The sequence below is a fragment of the Artibeus jamaicensis genome, unplaced genomic scaffold, assembly GCF_021234435.1.
Source record: "Artibeus jamaicensis isolate MK-2021 breed Jamaican fruit bat unplaced genomic scaffold, CSHL_Jam_final contig_391, whole genome shotgun sequence".
NCBI lineage: Eukaryota > Metazoa > Chordata > Mammalia > Chiroptera > Phyllostomidae > Artibeus > Artibeus jamaicensis.
Genome location: NW_026521814.1, coordinates 24,677,795 through 24,703,626, shown reverse-complemented (window position 1 = coordinate 24,703,626; position 25,832 = coordinate 24,677,795). Strand labels below are relative to the sequence as shown.

General features: G+C 32.9%; 1 protein-coding gene across 4 annotated transcripts in view; it reads right to left on the bottom strand.

Moving 5' to 3' along the window:
* The window catches only part of GLS (glutaminase), an 81,766-nt gene that overhangs the window by 30,931 nt on the left and 25,003 nt on the right, over positions 1-25,832 (bottom strand). For all 4 annotated transcript variants that reach the window (XM_037162927.2, XM_037162930.2, XM_053665033.1 and 1 more), the window contains exons 7-14: positions 19,110-19,168; positions 11,386-11,418; positions 11,244-11,302; positions 7,603-7,669; positions 6,995-7,045; positions 4,498-4,674; positions 2,298-2,429; positions 969-1,061 (exon numbers count right to left, since the gene is read on the bottom strand). In XM_037162927.2, coding sequence (XP_037018822.2) covers positions 969-1,061; positions 2,298-2,429; positions 4,498-4,674; positions 6,995-7,045; positions 7,603-7,669; positions 11,244-11,302; positions 11,386-11,418; positions 19,110-19,168 — 671 coding nt within the window. The remainder of the gene's footprint in view (positions 1-968; positions 1,062-2,297; positions 2,430-4,497; positions 4,675-6,994; positions 7,046-7,602; positions 7,670-11,243; positions 11,303-11,385; positions 11,419-19,109; positions 19,169-25,832) is intronic.

Sequence of the window (25,832 nt, the reverse complement as noted above, 5' to 3'; positions counted from 1 at the left end):
ACAGAAAAATTTACTTAGTTTAATTTCACTTTTTTTATACTAAGATATTTTCTTTCTACCTGTAAGTGCTTCAGGTCTAATTAGGTAACTTTACTATACACATTTTCTATATGGATGCAAAGGAATTTAATTAAAACTCAGAACAAGTCCCTTGATCCAGTGAATAATAAAGACAAAAAAAAAATCTTGTTCCTGAAATTTAAGTCCTGACTCTTTTTTTTTTTTTAAAACATCAGCGTGTGGTTGCCTCCCATGTGTTCCACGCTGTGGACTTGGCCCACAATCCAGGCATGTGCCCCGACTGGGAATCACACCCATGACCCCCCTGGTTTGCAGCCTGTGCTCAATCCACTGAGCCACACCAGCCAGGGCTAAGTCTTGACTCTTAATATTAGCTTTAAAGAAATAGTATACATGTGTAATAATATGAAGCCAAGTACACTGATAAGAAAATACTATGTTAAGAGCATCAGGAATACTGCATAAACACTTTTTAATAGAAAAATATTTCATTAACAGTGGTTTATAAAACTTATTATGAGGCTTTGTAAGGTCTCTCCTAGTACTATAATCCCTTTCCTCTTTACATATCCATCTATGTCAAAATAATCTTCCAGATTATAACAGATCAATATTAAGATTAAAAACAGGCTTTCTTTTTATACCATGCAGCACTTTCTAATGTGTCTTCACAGAATCAATTCTTTAAAATATTGCTTAAAATAGCAAAAAATGGGTGGAGGGGACACTCTGCTGCTTGACTACCAAGTTTCAATTTAAATAAAACATCAAAATTTAGTATCTATAAATTACTGGTCCAGGATGAAAATGTCAACCACTTGTCTACACTCATTTGTGATTGGCAAGGATATGAGGCCATTACCAATTAAACTAAATTTTATTTAAACAGGTGAATCTCGTTTTCTCTCTCAAAAAATATTTCACAATAATCTAAGAATTTTGCTTACCCTTTGATCACCACCTTCTCTTCGAGGATCAAGTTTTTTCGCAAAGTGTCTCAAATTATCATAGTTATGGAAATTACAAAGAGAAACTAGATCCTGTAAATAAACAGAAGAGGTATAAGAAGTTAGCTATTCACTGGCTATTGTTTTTACATAATTTAACAAGTTATACTAATACTATCCAACTTAAACTATTATTTCATGCAAAGCACTATTGCATGTTAATAAAGCAGCATGGTACGTCTAGAAGAAGGAAATCAGAATAACATGCGAATACAAATTTGAAGATCACTGTTTACGAGCATGATCATAGGACTCAGCAAGTCAAATTGTATAACTTTCATTTTCAACAAAATAGGCATTATAATAACAGGTCACATGAAAGAATTCTTCCAAATAACTATAAAATACCACAGAAATATAAAACAATATTCTGGTTATAGTCTATTATAATCTATAAGCAATCTAATCTTATTCTTTAAAAGTTATAGAATATAAGAAAACTGAAAAATAAATCAGAATTTTAATTAAGAAACTCTGCAGAAGATCCTGTGAAGTAATAAATGTAAATAAACCAGAAACTGAAATATTAGCAAGAGCTGGGTCACAACATAAAATACTGAACTAGTGAAGTATAGTAACAATTTTAAACTACAGTGCTGCCCTGGCTGGTGTAGCTCAGTGGATTGAGCATGCATCTGTGAAGCCAAGGGTTGCTGGTTCAATTCGCAGTCAGGGCACATGCCTGGTTTGCAGGTCAAGTCCCAGTTGTGGGTGCACAAGAGGCAACCACACATTGATGTTTCTCTCCCTCTCCCTAAGAATAAGTAAATAAAATCTTTAAAAATAAAAAGAAAATATTGCAATGCTTATTTCCAAAAAACAAAAACAAACAAATCCCCTACCCCCACGCCCCCACCAAACAGATAAACACAACCCCAGAGTTTTAAAGGTAGCTTATGAATAAAGATATTCCACCATGCAAGTTTAAAGATGATAAACTATAATAATCTATCATTTATGTTGGGTTTCAAGTTACTTCTCCAAGTTAGTATCTTTTGCTGAACTTTTGGAAACTGAAAAGTAATTATAATCATAAATATTTAAATATAAGCTTCGAACAAATGTAATTTTCTGTGAGAATGATTACATGAGAGCTGTCTTGGTAGAGGTACTTTGAAGTCCTCTACGAGTACTTCCATGGCTACCCAGCAACTGGCAGGCAAGAGTGCCAACAATTAACAAACTATGAAAATGAGTAAAAAAAAAAAAAAGAATCACTGGATGGCTCAACTTATATGATTGTTATTTTCATTAAGAAAACATGCTTACATGACAGAAATGAATTCCCTTAACACTGTTGCCCATCTTGTCCAGGGGTGGGGACCAACACATCATACCCATGACATTCGGGACAACCAAAAGAATGCCCCCAGCAACTCCAGATTTTGCAGGAAGACCAACCTGAAAATAATTTGGAAAAAAACAGGATATTTATATTAACATATTTTAAAATAAGAAAAGTTATGACCAAGAATAAAGTAACTGTCTAAAAAATGATAGTATATATCTACACAGTAGAATTCCAACTTTAAAAATGTCATAGGTAAGTATTTACCAATATATTCATAATACAGTAAATGAAAAACAGTTACAAAACAGTTGGGAAATATTTAAATACAGAAAAAATTTGAAAGATATATTTTAAGGAATCAAGTAGAGTGCATCTAAATCATGGAACTATGTTTTTATTTTATTCTTTTTGACTATATTTTCTAATTGTTTTATAATAAACATGTTGCTTTTAAGTACAAACATTATTTTCAAAAATATTTTATGATTAAAACACAAGGAGAAATTTTATCTTCTTAAAAGATTCTCTGTGATATATGTCACAGAAATTCTGAGGAAAAGAGATAAGATGGTAATTAAAACTAATCCTCTTCAAAACATTTACCTTTACATTATATAAAACTTTACGCCCTGGCTGGCGTAGCTCAGTGGATTGAGCACGGGCCTGTGAACCAGACAATCGCGGTTCGATTCCCAGTCAGGGCACATGCCTGGGTTGCAGGCAGGTTCCCTGCAGGCCAGTTCCCCGCAAGGGATGCACTAGAGGCAACCATACATTGATATTTCTCTCCCTCTCTTCTTCCCTTCCCCTCTAAATATAAATAAATAAAATATTTAAAAAAAAACAAAAAAACTTTACAACGATTATAATAAAATACAAAATAATTATAGTGGGAATGTTCTTTAATGGCTCAATCAACATTCAGACTTTGAGTTTCTCTTGCTAGAAGTGACCTTGCACAAAACTAAGCAAAACAAAAAAGCTCACCTGAAAGGGACCTACCAATTTACAAGGAATACAAGGGACAGTGGAATGTATACGCAAAATCTAGACTATGAGAAACTATATAGAATAAATGACCCAGTTTTTTTTTCAAACAAAAATAAGAAAAAGAGGTCAAGGGGGGGGAGACTATAGATTAAACAAGAAAAATAAGGGAAGATACAACCCATTATAATGTAAGGCACTATTTGCAGCCAAGTCAAACTGTAAAATAATAATTTATAAGACAATCTAGATGATCTGAAAATTAGCTATATTATGATAATATGAAAAGTAAATTTATTTTTTTAATATGTTAAGAATGGCACTGTGGGTCCAAGTGCCCTTATCACTAAGAATTACAGACTGAACTATGGCAGGGGTGGGTGAAGTAGGTACAGATGAAACAAATGATACAGATGAAACAAAACTGGTCATGTTTTGCTAATTATTAAAGTTGAGTGATACATAACATTAAATCTGTTTATCTGTTGTAAAATTTTCAAAATACAAAAGTATTAGGGCATTTGCTTATTGACATAAGCAGAATAAAATAAATCTAGACATTTTACAAGTAGCAAATGAACAACAGAGCTTAAAGCTGTATCTTTTTAAGTTTTAACTTTAATATATTTTACGTCTTTTAAAACATCTATGGCAGGGGAGTCACAGGCATTTTCACCGGGGGCCACAACAGCCTTGCAGTTAGTTGCCTTCAAACAGCCAAATGTAATTTCACTCCTTAAGAGGTAAGGAGTAGTTACATTTATATAGTCCTAAAATTATTTTGGCCCTTTGAAGGTTGGAAGGCTGATGTGGCCCCTGGTGAAAATGAGTTCTTAATACCCCTGATCTATGGGTTTAACCAAAAATGTTGAACATTACAATTATGCACTCTTTCTAAACTTAAAGAATTCTTGAGTTCTGCATATACTGCATAATGCTAAGCATTAACAAGTAAAAGTAAAGCTTACACTAACCTTGTACATTGGAATGCCTTAAAAGAAGTGATGAGGTTCTATAAACAAAACTTCACGTTGTTAAGAACATCTGGTGGTAACAAATTAAACTTGAAAACAAGCCTCTCTCTCAAAAATTAATGTACAATTTTAAAAGCAAAGTTCAAGCTGCATTTAAAAAAAAACTAGTCCAGACCAGTTTCTTGCCAGAGAAAATTAAGATTAAACAATAACTTACATGGAAAGCAAATTGCCCTGAGAAATCATACATGCCACAGGAATGCATCAAACTCAATGTATTTCGAACTGCTTCAGGGCTCAATACCCTTTCACCAGTAATAGGGCAGAAACCACCGTTTGCCAGTGTTGCAGCCATCACACTAGCTGATTCACAAGTTACTTCAATGGAACATAGCTAAAAGGAAGCAAAAACCAGTTCTGAAAATTTAGCCTCCCATTATTTTTAGTATTACAGCTGAATTCTAAGATAATCAGGATTTTTTATTTGAACAAAGTTTTAGCCCCTTTAAAAAGGTTTAGCCTGAGTTGACCAGTTATTCAGTTTTTTAATGGCAGAACTAGGATAGGAAAAGCCAGGCCCTAAGCACTAATATTTGTAAATGTCCCATATAATATTCAAAGTTGCCAAATATTTAATGCTTTCTGTAAGATACACAAATGTAATTATTAACCCAACAGGGAAAAAGGAACCATCATATATTTTTTATAGAAAGCAACATAACATCAGTACAATAAATAGCATCAATGTGAGAAATTGCTAGTTCAGGAAAAAAAAATTTAATTGCCTGACATTTCACCTCTAACAAAGCTCAGCATCCCCATATTGGTAAAGTACTAGGTAAAAGAAAATCGAAGACAGCTCAAGCTGTGATATTCTGTGGGCCTAAAGCAAAAGTGTTTGTTCCCTTTTAAGCCATCTATTAACATTCAAATATTTATTTGATAATAGACTATGGGTGCTTGATATACTATAATGAATAAAAAAAGCAAAGATTGATTACAATGTAGAATAAAATTTTTGTATTTAAATATAATTAAACTGATGGAAATAGTTTACTATACCAAACCCAAATTTTCCCATAAAACTAAAACTATTTTATTATTCATTAACAGCAACCAAAATGGGGGAAAAATAAAGGAGAAAGAGAATGTAGAAATGGGGAAGAGAAAGAAAAGACTGAGATCTCAACTTACAAACTTTTCTCATTCATACTTCAAGGTCTACATATAAGAGGCACAAAGGGGTTTGAAGTCAGCAAGAAGAAAAACTAATCAACCATAGTGAATTAAATAAATGACTGGATGCCACTTTTTTACTGACTTTCACTTTTGTCTATTTATTTTAAAACCTCTTCCCAATTTCCCTAAAACTACAGAATCTACTTACTATATTGACCCATACAACAAAAATTTAAAGTTGATTTAATCATAAAAAGCTTTGTAAAAGAAATGAGATTTAAATTCCAAGAATCATTTCTTAATTTATAGTTAGTATTAATTGGGATTTTGTTTGTCATAAGGTAATACACTCCTAGTTTGACAAATCCCAGTGTAAGTACCTTCCTGAAATTATGATGAACGTTCAGTTAGATGCAGAACCTTTCAAAAAAGTAAGGCTTCTATGGCTGTTTCTTGATTTATGCATTGAAGTGTAGAAATTTCACAGATTTAGTAGCATGTAAGCTGTAATAGCCCAAGTTAAATATGTATATCAAAGAAAAAGAACTTTAACATATTGAAGAAATTCATATGGGTTAGGGGAAATGATAAAGACTACTGGATAAAAGTAAATATGACACTACATAGTTTCAAAGAAATATCATACAAATTATTTTATGTTCTTTTCAGTGCAGAAAGTTAGGTCAAGAATATGCCACAGAAAATGACACGAGCTCAGAAACTGAAATTAGGTGGCCAGGGTAGACCTTTACACTGATAATCCAGATTCACAATTAATAGCTCTTCACACTAGACAGGTGACAAACTGCGACCTGGATTTCTATGAAATCTACTTCATAACAACCACTCTTACATATTCCTTAAGATTAGAAAAGGTTAAAACTAAAACACCTTTAAAAATAAAGACAGGCAAATATAAACTAAACTAGAAATTAACAATTTGTTACTATGTAGCTTCACATTACAGACCCATCAGAGGTACTAACGGTATTCAAGCTGTAAAAATGAACTGAACTGAAAAGTATGGGGGTGGGGAGACTATCTTAAACTGAATTCTATACGACAGCAGATTATAAGTGGTCCCTCCTCCAGAAATATGTAGGAAGTATAGCTTGCAACTCCAACTTCAAAGAGAACCACTATGTGACACTGCAGAAATAAACTGAGAAACTGCAACTTTAAAAATATTATGAACCCTCTGATAAATAATTCCTCCAAACAAAATTTAAAAGCTAACAGAAATAGAGTTCATTTTATAGTAAGAAGAAGCCAATTTCTGGAACTGTACATTATTTTTGACACTTCTTACATGTAATATGTTTACAGAAAAATTCTCCCTACTATATTCTGAGTCATAACTTTTTAGGAAATACAGACATGAGATTTTCTTTCATAAGTACATTTTTTGGAAGTCAATGGGTAATGCATATTCTTTTTACCTAAAGTTAAGATTTCAGAGATACCTATATTCCACAAAATGTGATACATACATACATTTATTTATATACATATATCATTCATTAAAAGTAAATTACCTGGAAATAGAAGTCTAATATACCAACCATGTCTGTACCTTCTGGAAAGCACTGAAAAAAGAGAAAGGCAATTAAAAGCAGAAGAAAAGGAAAAAATATATGCACACCAGTAAAAGATACAAGATTAAATTTAAAATATACATAAATGTGTTTTATTTTAATCAAGAGCAAAATAGCACATAATCTATAAAGGGTGTAAACATGAAATAATAAAGAATAAAGCAAAATTACATCATATATAGATTTCTAGACACTAGTTTAACTGACAAAAAATAAACTGATTCAAATTCATAAACTAAGTTACTGGACCAGCCACTTAAATTTTTAAAAAATCTAACACATTTAACAACAGTCAGGCATTACACTTTTGAGTAAATGAGTGGGTCCTTCTGCCAAATCTGTATTAGTATAACTAGTCAAATATTTGAATACCACCAGATACAAATCAATTTAATATTAACATTTTGATAGTATTAACTCAAGGTTGTTTGGCAAAACTTGTGAACCTTAAATAGTAATAGGTAGTTGCTTAAAATCTGTTGTTGAGTTCTTAGCATATATGTCCATGTATTTTATTAAGTAAAGAAATAGAAACAACATTTAAAAACCTTTTTTTCTTTTAAGTAATATCCTATTGCAAAATTTCGATCTCCACTTTCTCTTTCAGATTGAAACCTAGAAGAAAAGAAAATTTGCTTTATTTTCTGTAAAAGTATGATTCTATAGTTTAATTTGTATATCAAAGTACAGTATAAAGAACACTGAGTTAAAAGATAGTCAAAAAGATTGCTGGTTCCAGTCCCAGTTCTGTCAATAGGCTTGCTGGCTATGTGGCCTCGGGCAAGTAATTTAAGTGATAATTCTTTCCATCTTAATTTTCTCAGCAATAAAAGTGTAAAAATGAACCAGGACCTTTCTAATCTTCATATTTTGTGAATAAAAATAATAATAAATTGCCAAATATTCCACCATTAAAATATACTAGAAAGGCAGAATATCTTCTGGTTACCTCAAAAGTACAATAATCAGTCAATTCCAACTAAGGGATTCCATGGAAATTTCACTGAGAGAGGGATACATGAAATGGGCCTTACAGCAGTCATTGAATTAACAGATTTCAGGTGGAAACCTATGTATCATCATGAACAAAGTTATAAGAGTATAAAATATAGGATTTCACTCAAGAATAGCAAGTATTCTGACATATCTGGGAAATGAGATTCATGGAGAAGAGTGAAGAATCATCAAATTAACAAAGGAGACTACAACCAAATTATCAAGACTGACAAATGCTAAAAAATGTAATAGCTCCAAATTACCAACAAAATGAAAGCTTAAAGGCTTTCAAACAAGTTACCTTTTCAGCTCTACATTTTAGAAGGTTAGCTCTGACATCAACTTGGGAAAGGGGTAAAAGAAAGGAAGAATAATGTTATTGGTGACTACTATAATGAGAATTACAGAAAGCCTGAACTTAGGTAGTGGTGATAGAAATGGAAAGGAGAGGTATGATCAAATATGAAAGCAGCTGGGCAAGTCTTCATACAAGATGGGGAAAAAAGAGAAAACAGTGTGAAGTCTGTTACAAAGCCTAGGTATCTAACAAAGTCTACAGAAAGAATGGTGTTATCAATTGACAAGAAGATCCCTAGAACAAAGAGCAGTTTTGGAAGAAAGAGAGTTTTGACTAACATTTAATTCCACAAGTTTGAATATTATTTGAGAGCTCAACCTACAAGTGTCCAGAAGGCTACTGAAAAAAGGAACTGTATAAATAAAGGACTAACCACTGAACAATTATCAGTCCCTAGCGCACAGTTCTGTTTATCAAACACTCTATCAAGTGCCTAATATCTGCCAGGTAACAGGATTACAGAAATGAATTGGAAGACACTCTATCCAGGACTTAAGGAGGGCAGAGTCTGATGTGATGATGGGGCAAAGACAGATACAAAGTAAGTTCAATAAAGTATGGTAATATGAGAACACAGAAGAGGGGCAAGATGAGATTACTGAAAAACTCCCTGGGAAAGATACTTAGGCTGACGAATAAAAGTCAGTAAGGCAGATAACCTAAAAATTTTTGCTCTCTGAAACATACAAAGCATCATCTAATTAGTATTCATTCCAAAAGTGTTTAAGCTTTATCTAATCAAAAGGAAACAACCAGACCTATTAAAAATAGGGAATATCCATTACAGCTCTTGGGCCAGATCCAACCTGCTGCCTGTTTTTATAAATAAGGTTTCTGGAACACAGCCTCATATTGTCTATGGCTACTTTCCTACTAAAACAACCCAGTAGTTGTAACAGAGAATACAAGACCAAAATATTTACTCTCTGGTCCTTTACAAAAAAAGTTAGTTAATTCCTGCTGTAGAAAACAACTAGTTGGCATACTTCACAAGAAGCCATTTAATAAATATTTTTAAAAGTAAGGGACTAAGGCAGGGGGACTGTTATACTTTGAAAGACAAAAGAAACCTTAATTAGTCCCAAGAGAGAAAAAAGGCCGTAATACATATTTAGAGGTAATTTGGGGGCATTTATATATTGATTAACATCGTATTTTTAAATTAATGTTAATGTTCTTACAAGTGTTGCTGGAACTGGGAAAGCTGGTCTTCCATTTCCCACAGAGAAGAAAGTAAAACGGACGACCAGCTTTTCTAGTTCCATTTATTGAATAGTCCCTCCTCCAACTAATGATGTCTCACCTCACCTCTGTCACTTATCAACTGGTCATTCAACTGTAGTTTGGTTAAGTTATCCCACTGAGATTAACACTGGTTAATAAACTTACAGGTTTCAGGGGTACAAAATTCTGTAATATATCACCTGTATATTGAACTGTGTTCACCACCATCCCAAGTATCCTACCATCATCACATCATCTTAATTAATTACTACAGCTTCAAGATAAGACTCGACACCTGCAAGCAAATCTTCCTCTTCCTTATTTGTCTTTAGAATATTCACAGATATTCTCAGTCCTTTGATTTTCTCTATGTATGTTAGAATTCAGGTCAAGTTCATGAAAACCCTGTTGTAATTCTGAAGAAAATTACATTAAACCTACAGATCTATTTGGAAAGGATTTATATTTTCATGCGATTAAGTTTCCCTATTTATGAACAACAGATATCCACTCATGTATTTTATCTTTCTTCAAGGTCTTTGTGTGAGCAGGACTTCTGTGTATGGTTTTACAAATCATTTCTTAGATTTGTTCCAAAGTAACTTACAGATTTTTTCTAGTATACATTTTTAGATACTAACTTTTTATGTCAATTTTATATCCAGCCACCTTCCTAAACTCCTATTTTTCCAATGACTATAGGCTTTTGTGTTATCTCTGGAGATAATCATATCATGTTCATATAAAGACAAATTTCTCTCAAAAACAAACAAATAAACAAGCAAATAAACAAACGTTACTGGTATTATACTAATAGTTATGTAGGAGCATGCCCTTATTCTTAGGATACCTGTGCTATGTTATTTAAGAATGAAGTACCATGATATCTACAACTTAATTTCAAACAGTTCAGGGAAAAAACCCATACACATACATGTATATATATGTGCATGGAGAGATACACATACCTATCTAGACAGGTTGATAAAAAAGCAAATAAGACAAAATATTAATCATAAACATAAGTGAAAGATATCCAGATACTTGTTTATTCTTTTAACTTTTATCTAGCCTATCTAGACAGGTTGATAAAAAAGCAAATAAGACAAAATATTAATCATAAACATAAGTGAAAGATATCCAGATACTTGTTTATTCTTTTAACTTTCCTGTAGACTTCAAAATTTCAAAGTAAAAAATTGGTGTAAAAGTCAATTTAACCAGGCATAGAGAATTAAGATGAAAAGCAAGACAGGTATTATAGATGGACATAAAATTAAGTGCTGATAACTTGAAGTAAACCTGGGGGCCCCTTCTAATTCTATGATTACCCACAAGAAGTTTATCAAAAATACAGAAAGCATTTTAAGTGTGCCCACCTCCCACCCCAGGTAATTTAGAAATCATTTCCTTCTAGTGACCAAATTTTAAGTAAGAATTTATGCACTGAAGTAAGACCTAGAACTAACAAGGAAGAATAGGTTAATTTTAAACATGATTTGTACATATAAAATGGAGTAACAAAGCAGAATTTAAAATAAAATTCTATAATCTAGATTTTTTAAATAGGAATGATCCATTATAAAAACCTAAGTCATAAAGCAGACTCACGTTGCATTACTGAATCCAACATATTCATTACCAGCCATCTTATTCAAAAACTGCATCACCTATAAAACAAAATAAAAAAGTATCAGTATCAAATAACAAATATACAATGTAGCATGAAAACTGAATTCTATATTGCACTTACATAGTCAAATTTTTCAGCATTATTCACTCCTTGCTGCAAAGAAATGAGACAAAACATTAATAAAGGCACCATCACAGTTAAGTTTTAAATGAATAAACATCAAAATTTCAAACTATCATTACAATTAATATTCTGCACATTAGTACTTAAAAGTCTAGGAAATACTTCTAAAGTAACTTAATATTTACATAAACTATATACGTATTTTTCATTAATACCCATTATGTTGAGAATGGATCTGAATTACAAAGGGAATGCTTTATTTTAAGTATAACTTTACCCAATCCAAAGTTACATAATTTTAAATACAAGTTACTCCAAATCCCCTTATCTTTCATAACAGATAATCTGCTAGAAAATGTTATTTATTCAATTTCATAGTTTAAATAAACTTAAAATAAAGTTTTACCCTTAGAAAAAATTAATATACATATATTATGGTTTAAATTAAGAACAATTTACTTATATTTTTAGAATAACCTTAAACCAGTATTAGAGTTAGAAAAATGCGTTATCTTGCAAAATTAATCTTTTATAATTCTAGTATATGCAAATATTCTTGGACAGATTTCTCTAGTATAGAGAAAGCTCTAGTTTTAATATACCGCTTGTTATATAACACAACTTAAACTAAAAAAAAAACCCACACTTCGTAGTCTCTAAAAATAACTACACTTGTATTAGCATTATTTCAATTCAGAATATGGAAGATGTATTGTTTCATCACCTCTATTTCTGACATGTTAGCTACTGCAAATGTCAGTAGGCAAAACCTATGTAATGTAGATCAGTTCAAGTAGCCAAATGGTTTCATTTTACCTCAGTGAAGTTTACAAAGCAGTAAGCTGTAGATCTGAAATCAAACGTATTAATTGGTGATATGCACCCAAGAGAAACAATACATCTCTAACTTTTAAAACAGGTTTAAAATAATTTCAAAACTATAGTTTTAAAAATGAAAACTTTCAATTTTACCCTTAAAAAATAAAAAACATTACATTTAAAATTTTATTATGGGGCAAAACCTCTGTCAGAATATTATTTGATTGAATAAAAGCCAGGCTCATTCTCCACTTTGTAAGTGAATTAGAATGTGGCTGATAATCTGTGAAACCTTACAAATCAACTTATTTAAGGAAAGGATATGCAATCACACAATCAGTTGCTGGAAAGAATACCACACATTTCATCTGATTATACTGATTTCATCAAAATTAGGTATTAACAAAGCTTAAACAAGCTAAGGACAATTTAGCTACAGCCATATTATAATCATTATATATTTTCTCTAAAGCATCCTTGGACATATTTTATGTTTTCTTTCCTTATAATATACCAGAAATCAAAATGTAGAAATGTAACTCCAAAGCTGTTCAATGAAAAATAATTAAAAGAAGAAATTACCAACTTCATTGAACTGTTGCAGTTGTCAAAATATTCCATAGATCCTAATGCTGTAAAATATGTAACAACATTTAAACCACAAAAACCTTTTCAACCTTCGAAAAAGCACAAAAGAAAAAAAAACAACTCTTTTGGAAAAGGATGTCAGCATTTGCATTGTGATGTCACATGAATAATTACTGATTATACAATTAATCGATGTAAAACAAGCTATACTGAACTTTCATTCTCTGACCTAAACTGTGTCTTAAAATTAATATAAGCTTTCTCTATTTAGCTGTCGTGTTTAATAAAAAACAAAAAACTGTTTCAATTCTAGACTATGGTCACATTCATGTTCTTTGTACCTTACTAAATTTGAGTATGAGTAAGTTTTGCTTTCTATGCTATTTTTAAAGAAACCATTGATATTTACCCATGCCTATCATACAAATTTGGGTAAGCTACTTGAAATGTTCTAGGCAAAACAAAATTATTTGAATGACTGTGTTGACTCAAGTCTCTCCAAAACTTCCCCATTTAAATGTAAAAGCACTTGATTAATGTTTGTTCTCATCATCTATCCTGGAAATAGCATTTAACTTGTGTATAAATATATTTGCCCCAGTATCTCTTAGAAAGATTTCATGTACCTCAGGGATACACAGAATCTAACAATCATTATAATAAGTCATGTTATTTTAATTTTGAAAAAGTTACTGTATAAAGTTTATTTGCAAAGATGTTAGGGAAAAAATACACATACAAAATAAACTAGAATAAATACCTTCCAATCAAAAAAAGCAAAAATATGAACTGTTAAAAAATCCATCATTATCAAGTAGCAAGGTGCAGCAGTATGAAGAAACAAATGTGAAAATTAAAGATGGGATTAAGTACATGGGGGCTGGTTATACTAATCTGTTTATTTTGTGTACATTTGAAAATCTTCATGAAACATTAAGTAAAAAAGTTTAGTCGCTAATACTTTCTCAGGCTAATTTACAAAATTGTTTCTTACAAATATTTTCTTTCTCCTTAAAACAGTAATTGATTTTTAATTAGTTCATGTATCAATAGGTATTTTTATCATTAGAATGAGTATAGTTCTCTCACTATATTAAATTTTTACAGATGTACAAGACGGGACATACTGCTGACAGTAGATGAACAGATGGAAATAGAAAAGGTCTTATTGTCAGCAATGTCACTCAGTATTTTCCACAACTATCTCATTACATACAACATAATAATCCTCAAAAATTATGCTTAAGGCTGGCACTAAAAGTAGCAACTTGATTAAATCCTTTTTCCATTATACTGAATCCAAAAAACTAGAAACATCCTGGTATACAGGAGGACCTGTTCTCAGTCATTACTCACATTCTCCATATCATTGACTCCATTATTTCAAAATGTTCTCTTTTGATGGTGCCCAAGAGGTTTTTAGAACCCAAAACAGTGCACCACAGTAAAATTTGGGACACGTGATAAGTATAGCTTTTTTCTGGAAAATGGGAGGAAGTCTGGACCAAAGGCAGATTAGCTTTAAAAAATGCATATATGAAAACTGAGATTTAGAAACTAGTAGTCTAAAACTACCAATGCCACTTTTTCTCCTAGAAAAAAATTCTATACTTCTGGGTATATGTTTATCCCAGCTTTAAATCACTGTGCAGCATTAAAATAGTGTTATATAATTTTGAAAAAGTTACAGTAGATATAGCAGAAAAACTTTTTAAAAATAAAATAGACAAAATATCTTTACCAAATTTCTAATCACTTTTAAAAAGCAAAGCATTGACTTGTTTGAAAAGAGTAGCAACCAGACCCTGAGATTAGAAAATTATATATATTTATTTTCTATAAATGTACCTACCAGGTTAAAAAACTTACATTCCCTTAAAGAAAATTTTATGAATGAAATTTGATGAAGAAGCAGAGAGTTTTAACAGTGGCTAATAAAAAATATATAATTATATGTTATTGGAGTGTTTTTAACAACCTGCTTTTACAACACACTCATAAACTGAACCATGTATTACACATTTTAACAGGTGAAAATATCATTAACAGGGATAAATTTAATATAAAAATGACTTAAAGTCACTGTATTAATCAGTTTTTGTATGCAAATCATTCAACTCCAATCATTAGTATGGAGATGTAAAAGCCAACTGACAATTAGAGATGGTAGAGAAAAGAGGCATAACAGACAAAAAGATCTAACTGAAAATTTGATAAAATACTCTGAGTTTAATCTTGACATAGAAAATGCTTAAATACTTGGAGGATTACAATAAATGTTACAGGTGATTAACCATAAAAATAAAGCAACAGAAAAGTGAATTCTGTTGGCAAGAAATTATCTAATTTCATTTAAAAAAAACCCTCAAATACATCAACTGATATAAACATGAAATGAATAAACCAATGTAATCTTTTCTTATGAATACCAGCAAGTCCAAGGCATCATCCATTGCTCCCCAGAGCCACAAACTACCCTAAAAATGTGGCTTACAAGAAAGTCTCATGAGTTATTGCTAACATAACCAAACTGAGCATTACATACATATTAAATTTGTCTTGATTTTCATGGAGCATGATTAAATTGTTTTGAGACAAGAAAAAAAACTGTAATTTTTTAAAATTGAAAAATACTTCTGATTTAAAAAAACTGAACTTCTTCAAGTGACAAAAACTGGAAACTACCACTAGAATAGATACACATAAACAATGAGAGAAGTAACTTCTTTACTTTTAAAATAAAAAAGCAGAAGCCCTGGCTGGTGTAGCTCAGTGGATTGAGCGCAGGCCCATGAACCAAAGGGTCTCTGGTTTGATTCCCAGTCAGGGCACATGCCTTGGTTTCGAGACAGATCCCCAGTAGGGGTTGTATGAGAGGCAACCATACATTGATGTTTCTCTCCTCCCTTCCCGTGTGTCTATAAAAAATAAAATAAAATAAAAAAGGAGAAGTTTTGCAATAATCTTGTAATATGTGATCCTCATTTTCATACCCTAATGCTCCATTATTACCAGACCTAACTTTTAAACTAGTGAGATGTTTACTATTCAAAAAGAAAAAAATTACACAAGGATACTGCTATTTCATCCAAAATAACTGTGCTCCTTTCAAACTTACTTTCCTCTTTCCTTTAAAATCAAGCAACCACATTATCATCATCAAATAAAACAAAGTGCATCAAAAAGTATTCCTTTAAATTTAGTAGCTACCATAGAAAAAAAGTATTGTACCTTCATTAAAAAAATTATGTGCATTTTATGTACAAAATGACATTTCTTTTATTAATGTATTTACCTATGTAGCTTTGTTTAAATTTTTATATATTGGTGGTTTCCTATAAGATTAGTAGTTAAGAATTTATGCAACAGGTTCCTTCTGTCCAAATCCTCCTTTTCCACAATCTGCTAATCCTTTTGAACATTTGCTCTGCCTCTTCCCCCATTTCCTGAGGATCACCACCAATCCTACAAGGAGAAAATATCAATACTACAAAATTATAATATAAAGAGTCTTACTAAAGACTCTACTTAATTTTGTGTGTGTGGGAAGTAACATGGAGAGAATATTTTAATAGCACCATAATAAAGTCTTGAATTTTGAAAGAAAAATATAGCTTTGAGGTCATTAACTAAAAGAGCTAAAGAAAAGAATTCATATCCAGTAGCCATGGTAAAATACCCAAACTCTGGGTACTCAATGCAAGCTCTGTGAGAAAAGGCCTGGGTCTTATGAATACTAAGTACTGACTAAGTCTCAAGAATGTCTATACGTACCACCAAAAATTAGATGTGACTTTTAAGTCAATAAATTTATATGTTTTGTATACATTAAAATTCAGAAAATAAAATTTCTCCTTCTTGGACAATATAACCATGCCAGGTAAAGTCAAAGATGTAATTAAGAGAAACAGCAAACAGAAAAATAAGGAGATTTACCTCAAGCCCAATTCTGTTGCAGTTAGAACCTATTCAGCCTTAGTTTCCTCACTGCATCTATATAAAGTGAGAGGGCTGGGCTTGAAGACCCTTTCAGCTACAGATTATCTCAATTTAAATTACCAATTCATAAATATGATGTGATCATATAACTTGCAGAGACCACATACAATTAATTATAAGAGTTGTGAACTCTTTTTTAAGTGTGTAAGAACAGTATTACACTGATGCACTGGGGCAGTCAGTTCTACAGAGGTGTATCAAGCTTACCCTCTAAGATTTAGATAAAAACACACGCATACACAGAAACCCTATAAAACACCTTTTAAAAACAAGTCAAAATAAAAATGCAAAGAAAGTGACGTTTAATATGAACCATACCCCAAAGCCTCATTTCCAGTAAATTTAGAATCACTGATCAAATTTGTAAATACAAAGATGACTCAGTTAAATTTTTGCACTGTTGGATACCGAACCACACTTGCATATGTGTTTTTTTTTAAGTTTCTAAGTGCTCATATTAATATAGCTCAATGTACAGTTATAGACTGTGAATGAAGATGGTAAGTAAAACCAATGAAGTGACAGTGTGATGTGACCAGACATGCATTTCCCACATGCAGTATTTCAGTGTGGTATATTATACCCATAAGTCATTAAACAGAAGATGGTTTTAACTGCATGCAGTTGAAGAAGGCTTCTATTAATCATTTACATATGCCCTTTCTTGAAAATACTATTGTGCCATGTTAATCCTTCTCCAGTGTAAGAGTTCTTAAACTAGTATCCATGGACTGACTTCAAAGGGTCTGGGAACTCCCAAAAATTTATATAAAATCATAGTATGTGAACATTTTTTCTGGGAAAATCTAAAAATGGTTCAGAAACACTCTCATGGTTTTCTCATCAAGCATTATTAATAAGTACATTGTATTAGTATAACTTTGCTTATCTCTAGTTTGTTACTTGTTCAAATCTAACAATTATTAATAAAACTTTTATTGCAGTATTTATAGCATTTCATTGTAAGGGCCTGTTTACTTGGTATATACTCCATATTATCATGTAAGCCACTTGAAGGCAGGACTGTGCTTAGCACATATTCATATTCCAATTTTCTACAATAAACAATTAGTTTATTTTTTACCTCAAATTGACAAGTTTTCTCTTATGTAAAAGTCATAACTAACTAGATATTATAATGGAAAAAGTAAAATTTCTATTGCTTATTAAAATTAGTTACATTAAAAAATACTTGGTTATAATATAATATTTACCTTACCAGAGTTATAAGGATTAAGTGGGTCAACAGCTTTAAAGCATTTTTCCTAAAATAACAGCTAAACATATATATTCTTAAGATAGTAGTCTTCTACTTTAAAGGCAGTTTCTTATGAATATACAAAATTCATGAAAATTAGCGGAGGATTTATAGTATTTAGAGCAAATGAATTTTTATTAATTGGGCCAAGGGCATAATTTATATTCAAACATTCTTTGTCTAACCAGGATATCCCATCCTCAGTACTGCATCTACAAAGCCATGGATTTTTTTTTCAAGCTTGGAATAAACAGGCACAGATTCACTAAGGAAAATATATAAATGTTCCAAATGCAAATAAAATTTACTTGAATATAACTAAAATTAATAATTAGAAATTAAAATCTAAATAGCATCACACAACAAAACCATTTTCAAATACTTATTTCAAACATTAGAGCTTCCAATTATTAAGGTAAACCAGGCACTTAAAAAAAATCCAAAACATACAATGCAAACCAAAGCATAAGAAAAATAATATAACTTAATAATTGGAGTAAGTCCTTTTTATTTTAGTTATTATATGACTGAAGTAAAACAAATAAAACAAATTCAAATGAAAATCATAATTAAAATTTATGAAAATCTTAAAAAAAGGCTTGAAATATTCAAGGGTAAATGTACTTTGTCTCTTAACACAAAGTACCAGAACAAGTTGTTCTTACATATGTTGATGACAAACATTAAACAGTAAATGTGTTTAACTCTGTTTACATCTGTTCATTCTAAGAGAGCCAAAAGGAAGAGAAAGAAAAATCAAAACTCTAAGAAGAAAAACTTCTGTGCCTATTGTTTAGTAGAGACTTCTTTTTGAATTTTTGCCAGATCTTCAGGTCAAGATAACTGCTGAAATTTACAATGAGTCATCTGTTTTTAATTTTGCCCTTAAAATTACATTATTTATTTTTATATAAATAAATATCTTAATTTTACATCATACATTAATTTGTTAACACCAAAAGAAAACTTTAGACAGTTCTATATAATTCAAAATCCACCTTTATGCCTTAGTTATTAAAAAAATTTACTAGGTTAAAAAGAAATGTCAACATTTTACCTTTATTAATGAAGTCACAACAATTGCTCCAGCATTTACCATAGGATTATGTGGCTTATCTGTAACATATAAAAGCAACAGCATTATTTCAAATACCTGATACCATTTTCTGTGATGCATAGGTTCTTCCCAGGAAGGAATATTTATTTCTTTATGTAAGCCATTGTTACAGTTCTTTTGGGAGTGGGGGAAGGAGTGTGGAAGAATACATTTAAACTCACTTGCACATCAAACCAGTAATATACCTCCAGGAAGCTGCTATAATAATTATATAGGCAAACAAAGATTCGTGGACAGAAAGGCAGTAATTAGTAGTGTAAGAGCATATCCCAATTTCCTAATTCTGCTTTTTTTAGCAATTTGACCATGGACAAATAATTAATCTTCACTGAGCCTCAATTTTCCCATCTGTAAACTAGGAGTAATAATAGCACCAACACTTTAGTTAGTCATAATCCTTACACAGAGTAGGTAAATGGTACTGGCATCCTCCAATGATCAGATCAAAATTAAAACTAAACTATAGTATAACCATTACTGAGAACCGCCTGAAGTCTAGCTGAGCAGAAGTCCTATAACTAAGGATACACAGTTCAAGAAGGCAAATCAAGACTGCTAGAAGAGGTGGCAAAGAGGGAGACCTGAACTGGCTGGTCCCCACACCCATGTGTGGAGGTTAAAAATCAAGAGGGCTATTTTAGCTTCAGAGGTGTCTCCAAAAATGGAAGGGTCCCAGCCCCACACCAAGCTTCCCAGCCCAGGGGTCCAGTGCCAGGAAGAGAAATCCCAATAATTTCTGCAGTGAAAATGAGTGGAGATTATAGCTAAAATGGAGGGCTGCTGGAATGCCAGGCAGTTCCTCTTAAAGGACCTGCACACGGACTTACTTAGACTCACTTGGAGCTCCAGTGCTGGAGCAGCAGCTCAAAATACAGGAAAGTGAACTGTCTGGCTTTGAGGCAAGGGCGAGAAGGGTACCTTTCTCACCAACAGAAGTGTTGGAAGAAGCTCTCCTTTGATGAGCCCTCCCACTGCAGGTACTGGCAGGCACCATGTCTGAGTCTTGGTCAACCTGATTATCACTATTCACGCCATGTTGGTGATTCCCTGAAACTCTGCCCCACCCAACTTGCAGGCCCATGCAAGTTGCTTCCAGGTTGCTACTGCTTTTCCATATATACGGCCTCTCTTGACTCATGTTGTGGACTTTCCTAAATTCTCTCAAAGGTTCACAAACCCCAAAGAAGCAGCGTCTGGCTTCAGCATGCCACAGACCTCTAAGCTAAGTAGCCTGGGTGCACCACTAGTGGTAGGCAGACTATGTTCACAGACTGGCTACTCATGGACACCTCCAAGCCCAGCACAAATAACAGCCCATCACTTTGTAGCTCATGACAGATGGCCCCAGCCAAGGCACAGGCAGCAGCTCATCTTGGCCTGCACCTCCCACAAGGCCTCAAAGCTAGAACACCCAGTGGCCAGCTTCAGACCATGCCAGAGAACCACCCAACCACCTCCACAAGCGACACGCTCAAGGAGTAGACTAGGCCAGTAACAGGAGCCCCACATGAAGCAAGTTCTGCTCTGTGGGGCTGGCCCCTGCACAGCAGCAAATATAACTGGTTGTCCACTTAACCAATTGGCCCTGGGGGGGGGGGGGGGCGTCAATCCCTCCCACTGACATGCCAACAGCAATCAAGACTCAATTACAACAGGAGGGTGTACACAGCCCACATTAAGGTCAGGGAGGGGGGTGAGTCTGGATTGCCTGGCTTGAGTGGCCAGGGAGGATGAGCCACTGGGCCCTATAGGACACCTACCACATAAAGACACCCTAATAAGACTGAAACAGAAAATGCTCCAAATGAAACAATAGGAGAAATCTTTGAAAAAAGAATTGAATGAAATGAATGCAAACAAACCACCAGATACAGATTCAAAACAATGGCTTTAAAAATGCCCAAGGAGCCCTGGCTGGTGTAGCTCAGTGGATTGAGCATGGGCCTGTGAACCAGACAATCGCGGTTCAAATCCCAGTCAGGGCACATGCCTGGGGTTGCAGGCCAGTTCCCTGCAGGCCAGTTCCCAGCAGGGGACACACAAAAGGCAACCATACATTGATGTTTCTCTCCCTTTCCCCTTCCCCTCTACAGATATATAAATTAAAAAAAAAAAAAAAAGAGACCGAGCAATTCTACTTCTGGATTCTACTTCTGGATATTTCCCTGATGAAACCCTAAACACTAAATGGAAAAGACATATGTATTCATATGTTCACTGCAGCATTATTTACAGTAGCCACAACATGAAAGAACTTAAGCACCATTCAACAGATTAATGGATAAACAAGTGGTATGTGTGTATACACATACAATGAAATACGAACTCAGCCATGAAAAACAATAAACTCTTGCCACCTGCAACAACAAGGATGTACCATTAGGGTACTATGGTAGTGAAATAAGTCAGACAGAGAAAAACAAATGCCACGTGACTTCACTTATATGTAAAATCTAAAAAACAAAATAAACAAGCAGAATGGGAAACAACTCATCTTAGATACAGAGAACATTTCGACAGCTGCCAAATGGAAGGTTGGGGGGATGGGAGGAAAAGGTGAAGGAAGTAAGAAGTACAAATTGGTAGTTACAGAATAGTTGTTGGGCTGTAAAATATAGCATAGGGAATATAGTAACGATACTGTAATAACTATGCATGGAGTCAGGTACTAGAGATTTATTGAGGTGATCAGTTTGTTAAGTTATACATATAAATGTCTAATCCCTAGTTGTACACCTCTAATATATTGTACATCAACTATACTCAAAAAATTTTTTTAAAAGTATTTAAAAAATAAAATGAAAGAAAGAAAAAATAATAATGCTTGAATAAGTTAAAACACATAAAATACTTAGAAAGTTCCTGGCACAGCCTAAAGCACTCAAATAATGTTACTATTAAAAATCACCTTGGAAAAAGCACATCTAGTGCAAACCTAATTTTGCTTTATTTAAGTGTTTAATTTTTGTGTTTATGTGTATACACACACATAGGCAGAAAAAGAAAGCACAACCACTAATAAATGCTACACATACTTATATACATTCTTAGAATAAATACTGGGTTTGCCAAAAAGTTCATTTGTTTTTTTCTGTACAATGGCTCTAGTAGTGCTTAGCGGTCTTTAACTTCATTCAAAACATTTTTGTTAGCTTGGACTGTGACAGCTGTCTTAATCAGAGTGCATTAAAAAAAATCAAATTTGGTGAATATTTGTGTGGCCATTTTAATACTGAGGATGGAAGAAAATACGCATCATTTTTGGCATATTATACTTTATTATTTCAAGAAAGGTAAAAACACATAACGGAACACACGAAAAACATTTGTTCAGTGTATGGAAGAGATACTGTGACTGATTGAGTGTGTCAAAAGTCATTTCTGAACTTTTGTGCTGGAGATTTCTCACTGGACAATGCTCCATGGTCAGGTAGACCGGGTGAAGTTGATAGTGATCAAATTGAGACATTGATTGAGAACAAAGTTCTACCATGCTGGAGATAGCCAACATACTCAAAATATCCAAATCAATAAAGTTATTGGTGAAAATGAAAAATGTGGTTTTTATTTTATGGGAAAAAACTGGTGGACTTTTTGGTCAACCGAATAGAATTTCAAATCTCAATTGATTACATTTTTACTCATGACATGGCACAAAGGCCAAACAAAAAACTTAGGGTACCAAAAAGATTTATTTTAACATAATTCCTAATTTATCTGTTTGCGGTAATGATTAATGTCTTTGAGAAAAAGGAAGTCTTGTCTAACTCAACAAATCTAGCAGAATTAAGTTGTTGCTACATTATTATTAGTGTCCTTGAATTTTAAGCAAGTAATCTTCTGAGATATGAGCTTATGGCTAAACAACTCTGAGCTCTGGAAAATAGCCTGGAAGATTTTCCAACTGTTAAATAGTTACCATATGGCCCACCAATCCCTCTCCCAGGTATATAATTAAGAGAAATAAAAATATACAGGCACACAAACACTTGTACACAAATGTTCAGAAGAGCATTATTGGTAACAGCCACAAAGTAAAAAACCCAAACATGCTGATAAAATGGATAAACAAAACGTATTATTATCCACTTTTCAACAATTTAAAAAAATGAGGGACTGATACATGCTACAATTTGAAAGCACCTTAAAAACATGCTAAGTAAAACAGACTAGCCATAAAAGATAAAATACATGATTGCATTTATATGAAATATCTGGAATAGGTAAAATCTATACAGACAGAAAGCAGATTACTAGTTGCCAGGAGAAGAAGAGAAATGGGTACTGACTGCTGATTGGTGTGGGGTATCTTTTGGGGGTAATAAAAATGTCCCAAAATTGATTGTGGTGATGGTTGCCCAACTCTACAAATATAATAAAAGCTACTGAATTTAACACTTTAAATGGGTAAATTATATGCTATGAGACTATCCCGAAATATGTGTCTCAAAGAAGCTGTTAAAATTTTTAATTAAAAAAAATCAACCCTGGCTGGTGTGGTGTAGCAGATTGAGTGCCAGCCTGAGAACCAGAGGGCTGCTGGTTTGATTCCCAGTCAGGGCACAGGCCAGGATTGCAGGCCAGGTCCCCAGTGGAGGGCACACAAGAAGCAACCACACATTGATGTTTCTCTCCTTCTCTTTCTCCCTCCCTTACCCTTTCTCTAAAAAAATAAAACAAAAAATCTTTAATAAAAAAATCTATCAAGACAAAAAATTGGGTAACAGACAGTCTAACAGTTCCCCTCAATAGCTATGCTTTGAACCCTGTACATTTTGGGTTACCCATTATAATAACTAGTTCCAAAAGTTAAAATAAAACTTAGTATAATATCTGAGTGTTACAATAAAGATTTCTCCCATTCCAAATTATACTAAGAAAAGTTTGCTTTCTCTGAGATCACCTGCAACGAGAGCAATTACTGTCACATAAAAATAGTACATGGCAAGAGTAAGCCAAGAAACAAACATTTAAAAAAATTTTACCCACTGAAAAGAAAAACCACATGCAGACAGAGAAGAGTAGGATATGGAAATCCAGCTGTGCTAAATTAGTTTATATTTGTTATTGTGCAGATATTAATGTATGTGTCCTTTCATTTTTTTGACATTATCAGGTTTATACTCTAGTGCAGTGATTTTCAACGTGTGCCGCAAGAATTTTTAAAACATGCAATACGTGACTATTTTGTCAGGGGCACTGACTTTTTTTTCCCCTTAGATTGTCAAATTAAAAAAAAATGACAACAGCCAACACAACAGCCGCTGCCCAGTGGGAATGAATCAAAGTTATACCTATTTTTTTGGTCAGATAAGCAAAAAATGTATTTTTTGCTATGCCACAGAATTTTAGTAATTAGTTTCCATATACCATAAAGATGCAAAGGTTGAAAATCACTGTTCTATAGGCCTAGGAAGCAGCTAATGTGTATATTCCAAATGGTACCACATAAATGTGGACATTTAATATTTTCTAAATAATAAATATTCAGCAACTACTACAGAAGCTACATTCAAGATCTTTCAAAGAACACTAAAACATTTCATGGCATGGTAGATCAATTTCAGATCTAAGAGATTGCTCCTCTACCTCTGGCTCAAAAGCCAGACATCTAAATGCTTGGAAATACATCAGAGATATTATAACACAACACCAGCATTTAATGAAGTATAAAACCTCATACTAAAACTTATGATTGTAAAATCTACCTTTTTTCCTGCCCTGCCATAAGAAGGGAAGGATCCCATTCTATGGGATCCTGCCCATAAAATGAAGGACTTAATTTAGAATTTTTAATTAAAAATATTTGTGACAGCAGTAGTAACACTTAACCTAAATAATAAAGGTTACTATTTAATGACAAATATTAGCTTAGAATAATGACAAAATGGACATAGGCAACATTTAAATTTTATGGGCATATTTTAAACTAGAATATACAAACCTAATGTTATGCATTTATACTTGCTCCAAGGCAGTAACATGCATAGTTCTTCCGTATTATATTTTCAAATTGTAAGAATATGAACTTTAAAAAGATATGGTTCATATTAAGGCTATGTCAAAACTAATACATATACTAAATATTAAAAAGCATTAATGTTCAGTTTAATATGGATGTTTGTTTTTGGTATTACACTGGAATTTTATACGACCATATAAAAATTAAAATACAATTCTCTATTTGGTTTAATCCTGCAATGCCCACTTACAACCACTCAAACTTCATTATTTCTATACAATTCAGTCCTATCATCCTCATGCATATTAATTCAACTCCTCTTCATTTTCTAACCTGCTACACTTATAAACCAACATATATATCTTGCCTTAGCAAGGTAAGTTTGTTGGGAACCTTACACCTGGCTTCTAGCTAAAAACATTGCATTGATTACAGGAACCTGTGCGCTCCACAAGCCAATCGGCTACAGGTACATGAGGTGTGCATGCGCTCCACAAGCCAATCAGCTACAGGCACATGAGGGTTCCATGAGTACCAGATGCACCCGAGTAACCAATAAGCGGGCCCTTCTTTGTCTCAAGCTAGCCAATAGCAAGCAACCTAATCTCTCCCTCCACCCATATATATATATATTTATTTTTTTATTCACACACCCAGTTCGGAAAAATAAAGTTTGCAGCTTGATCAGAATCTTTTGTCTT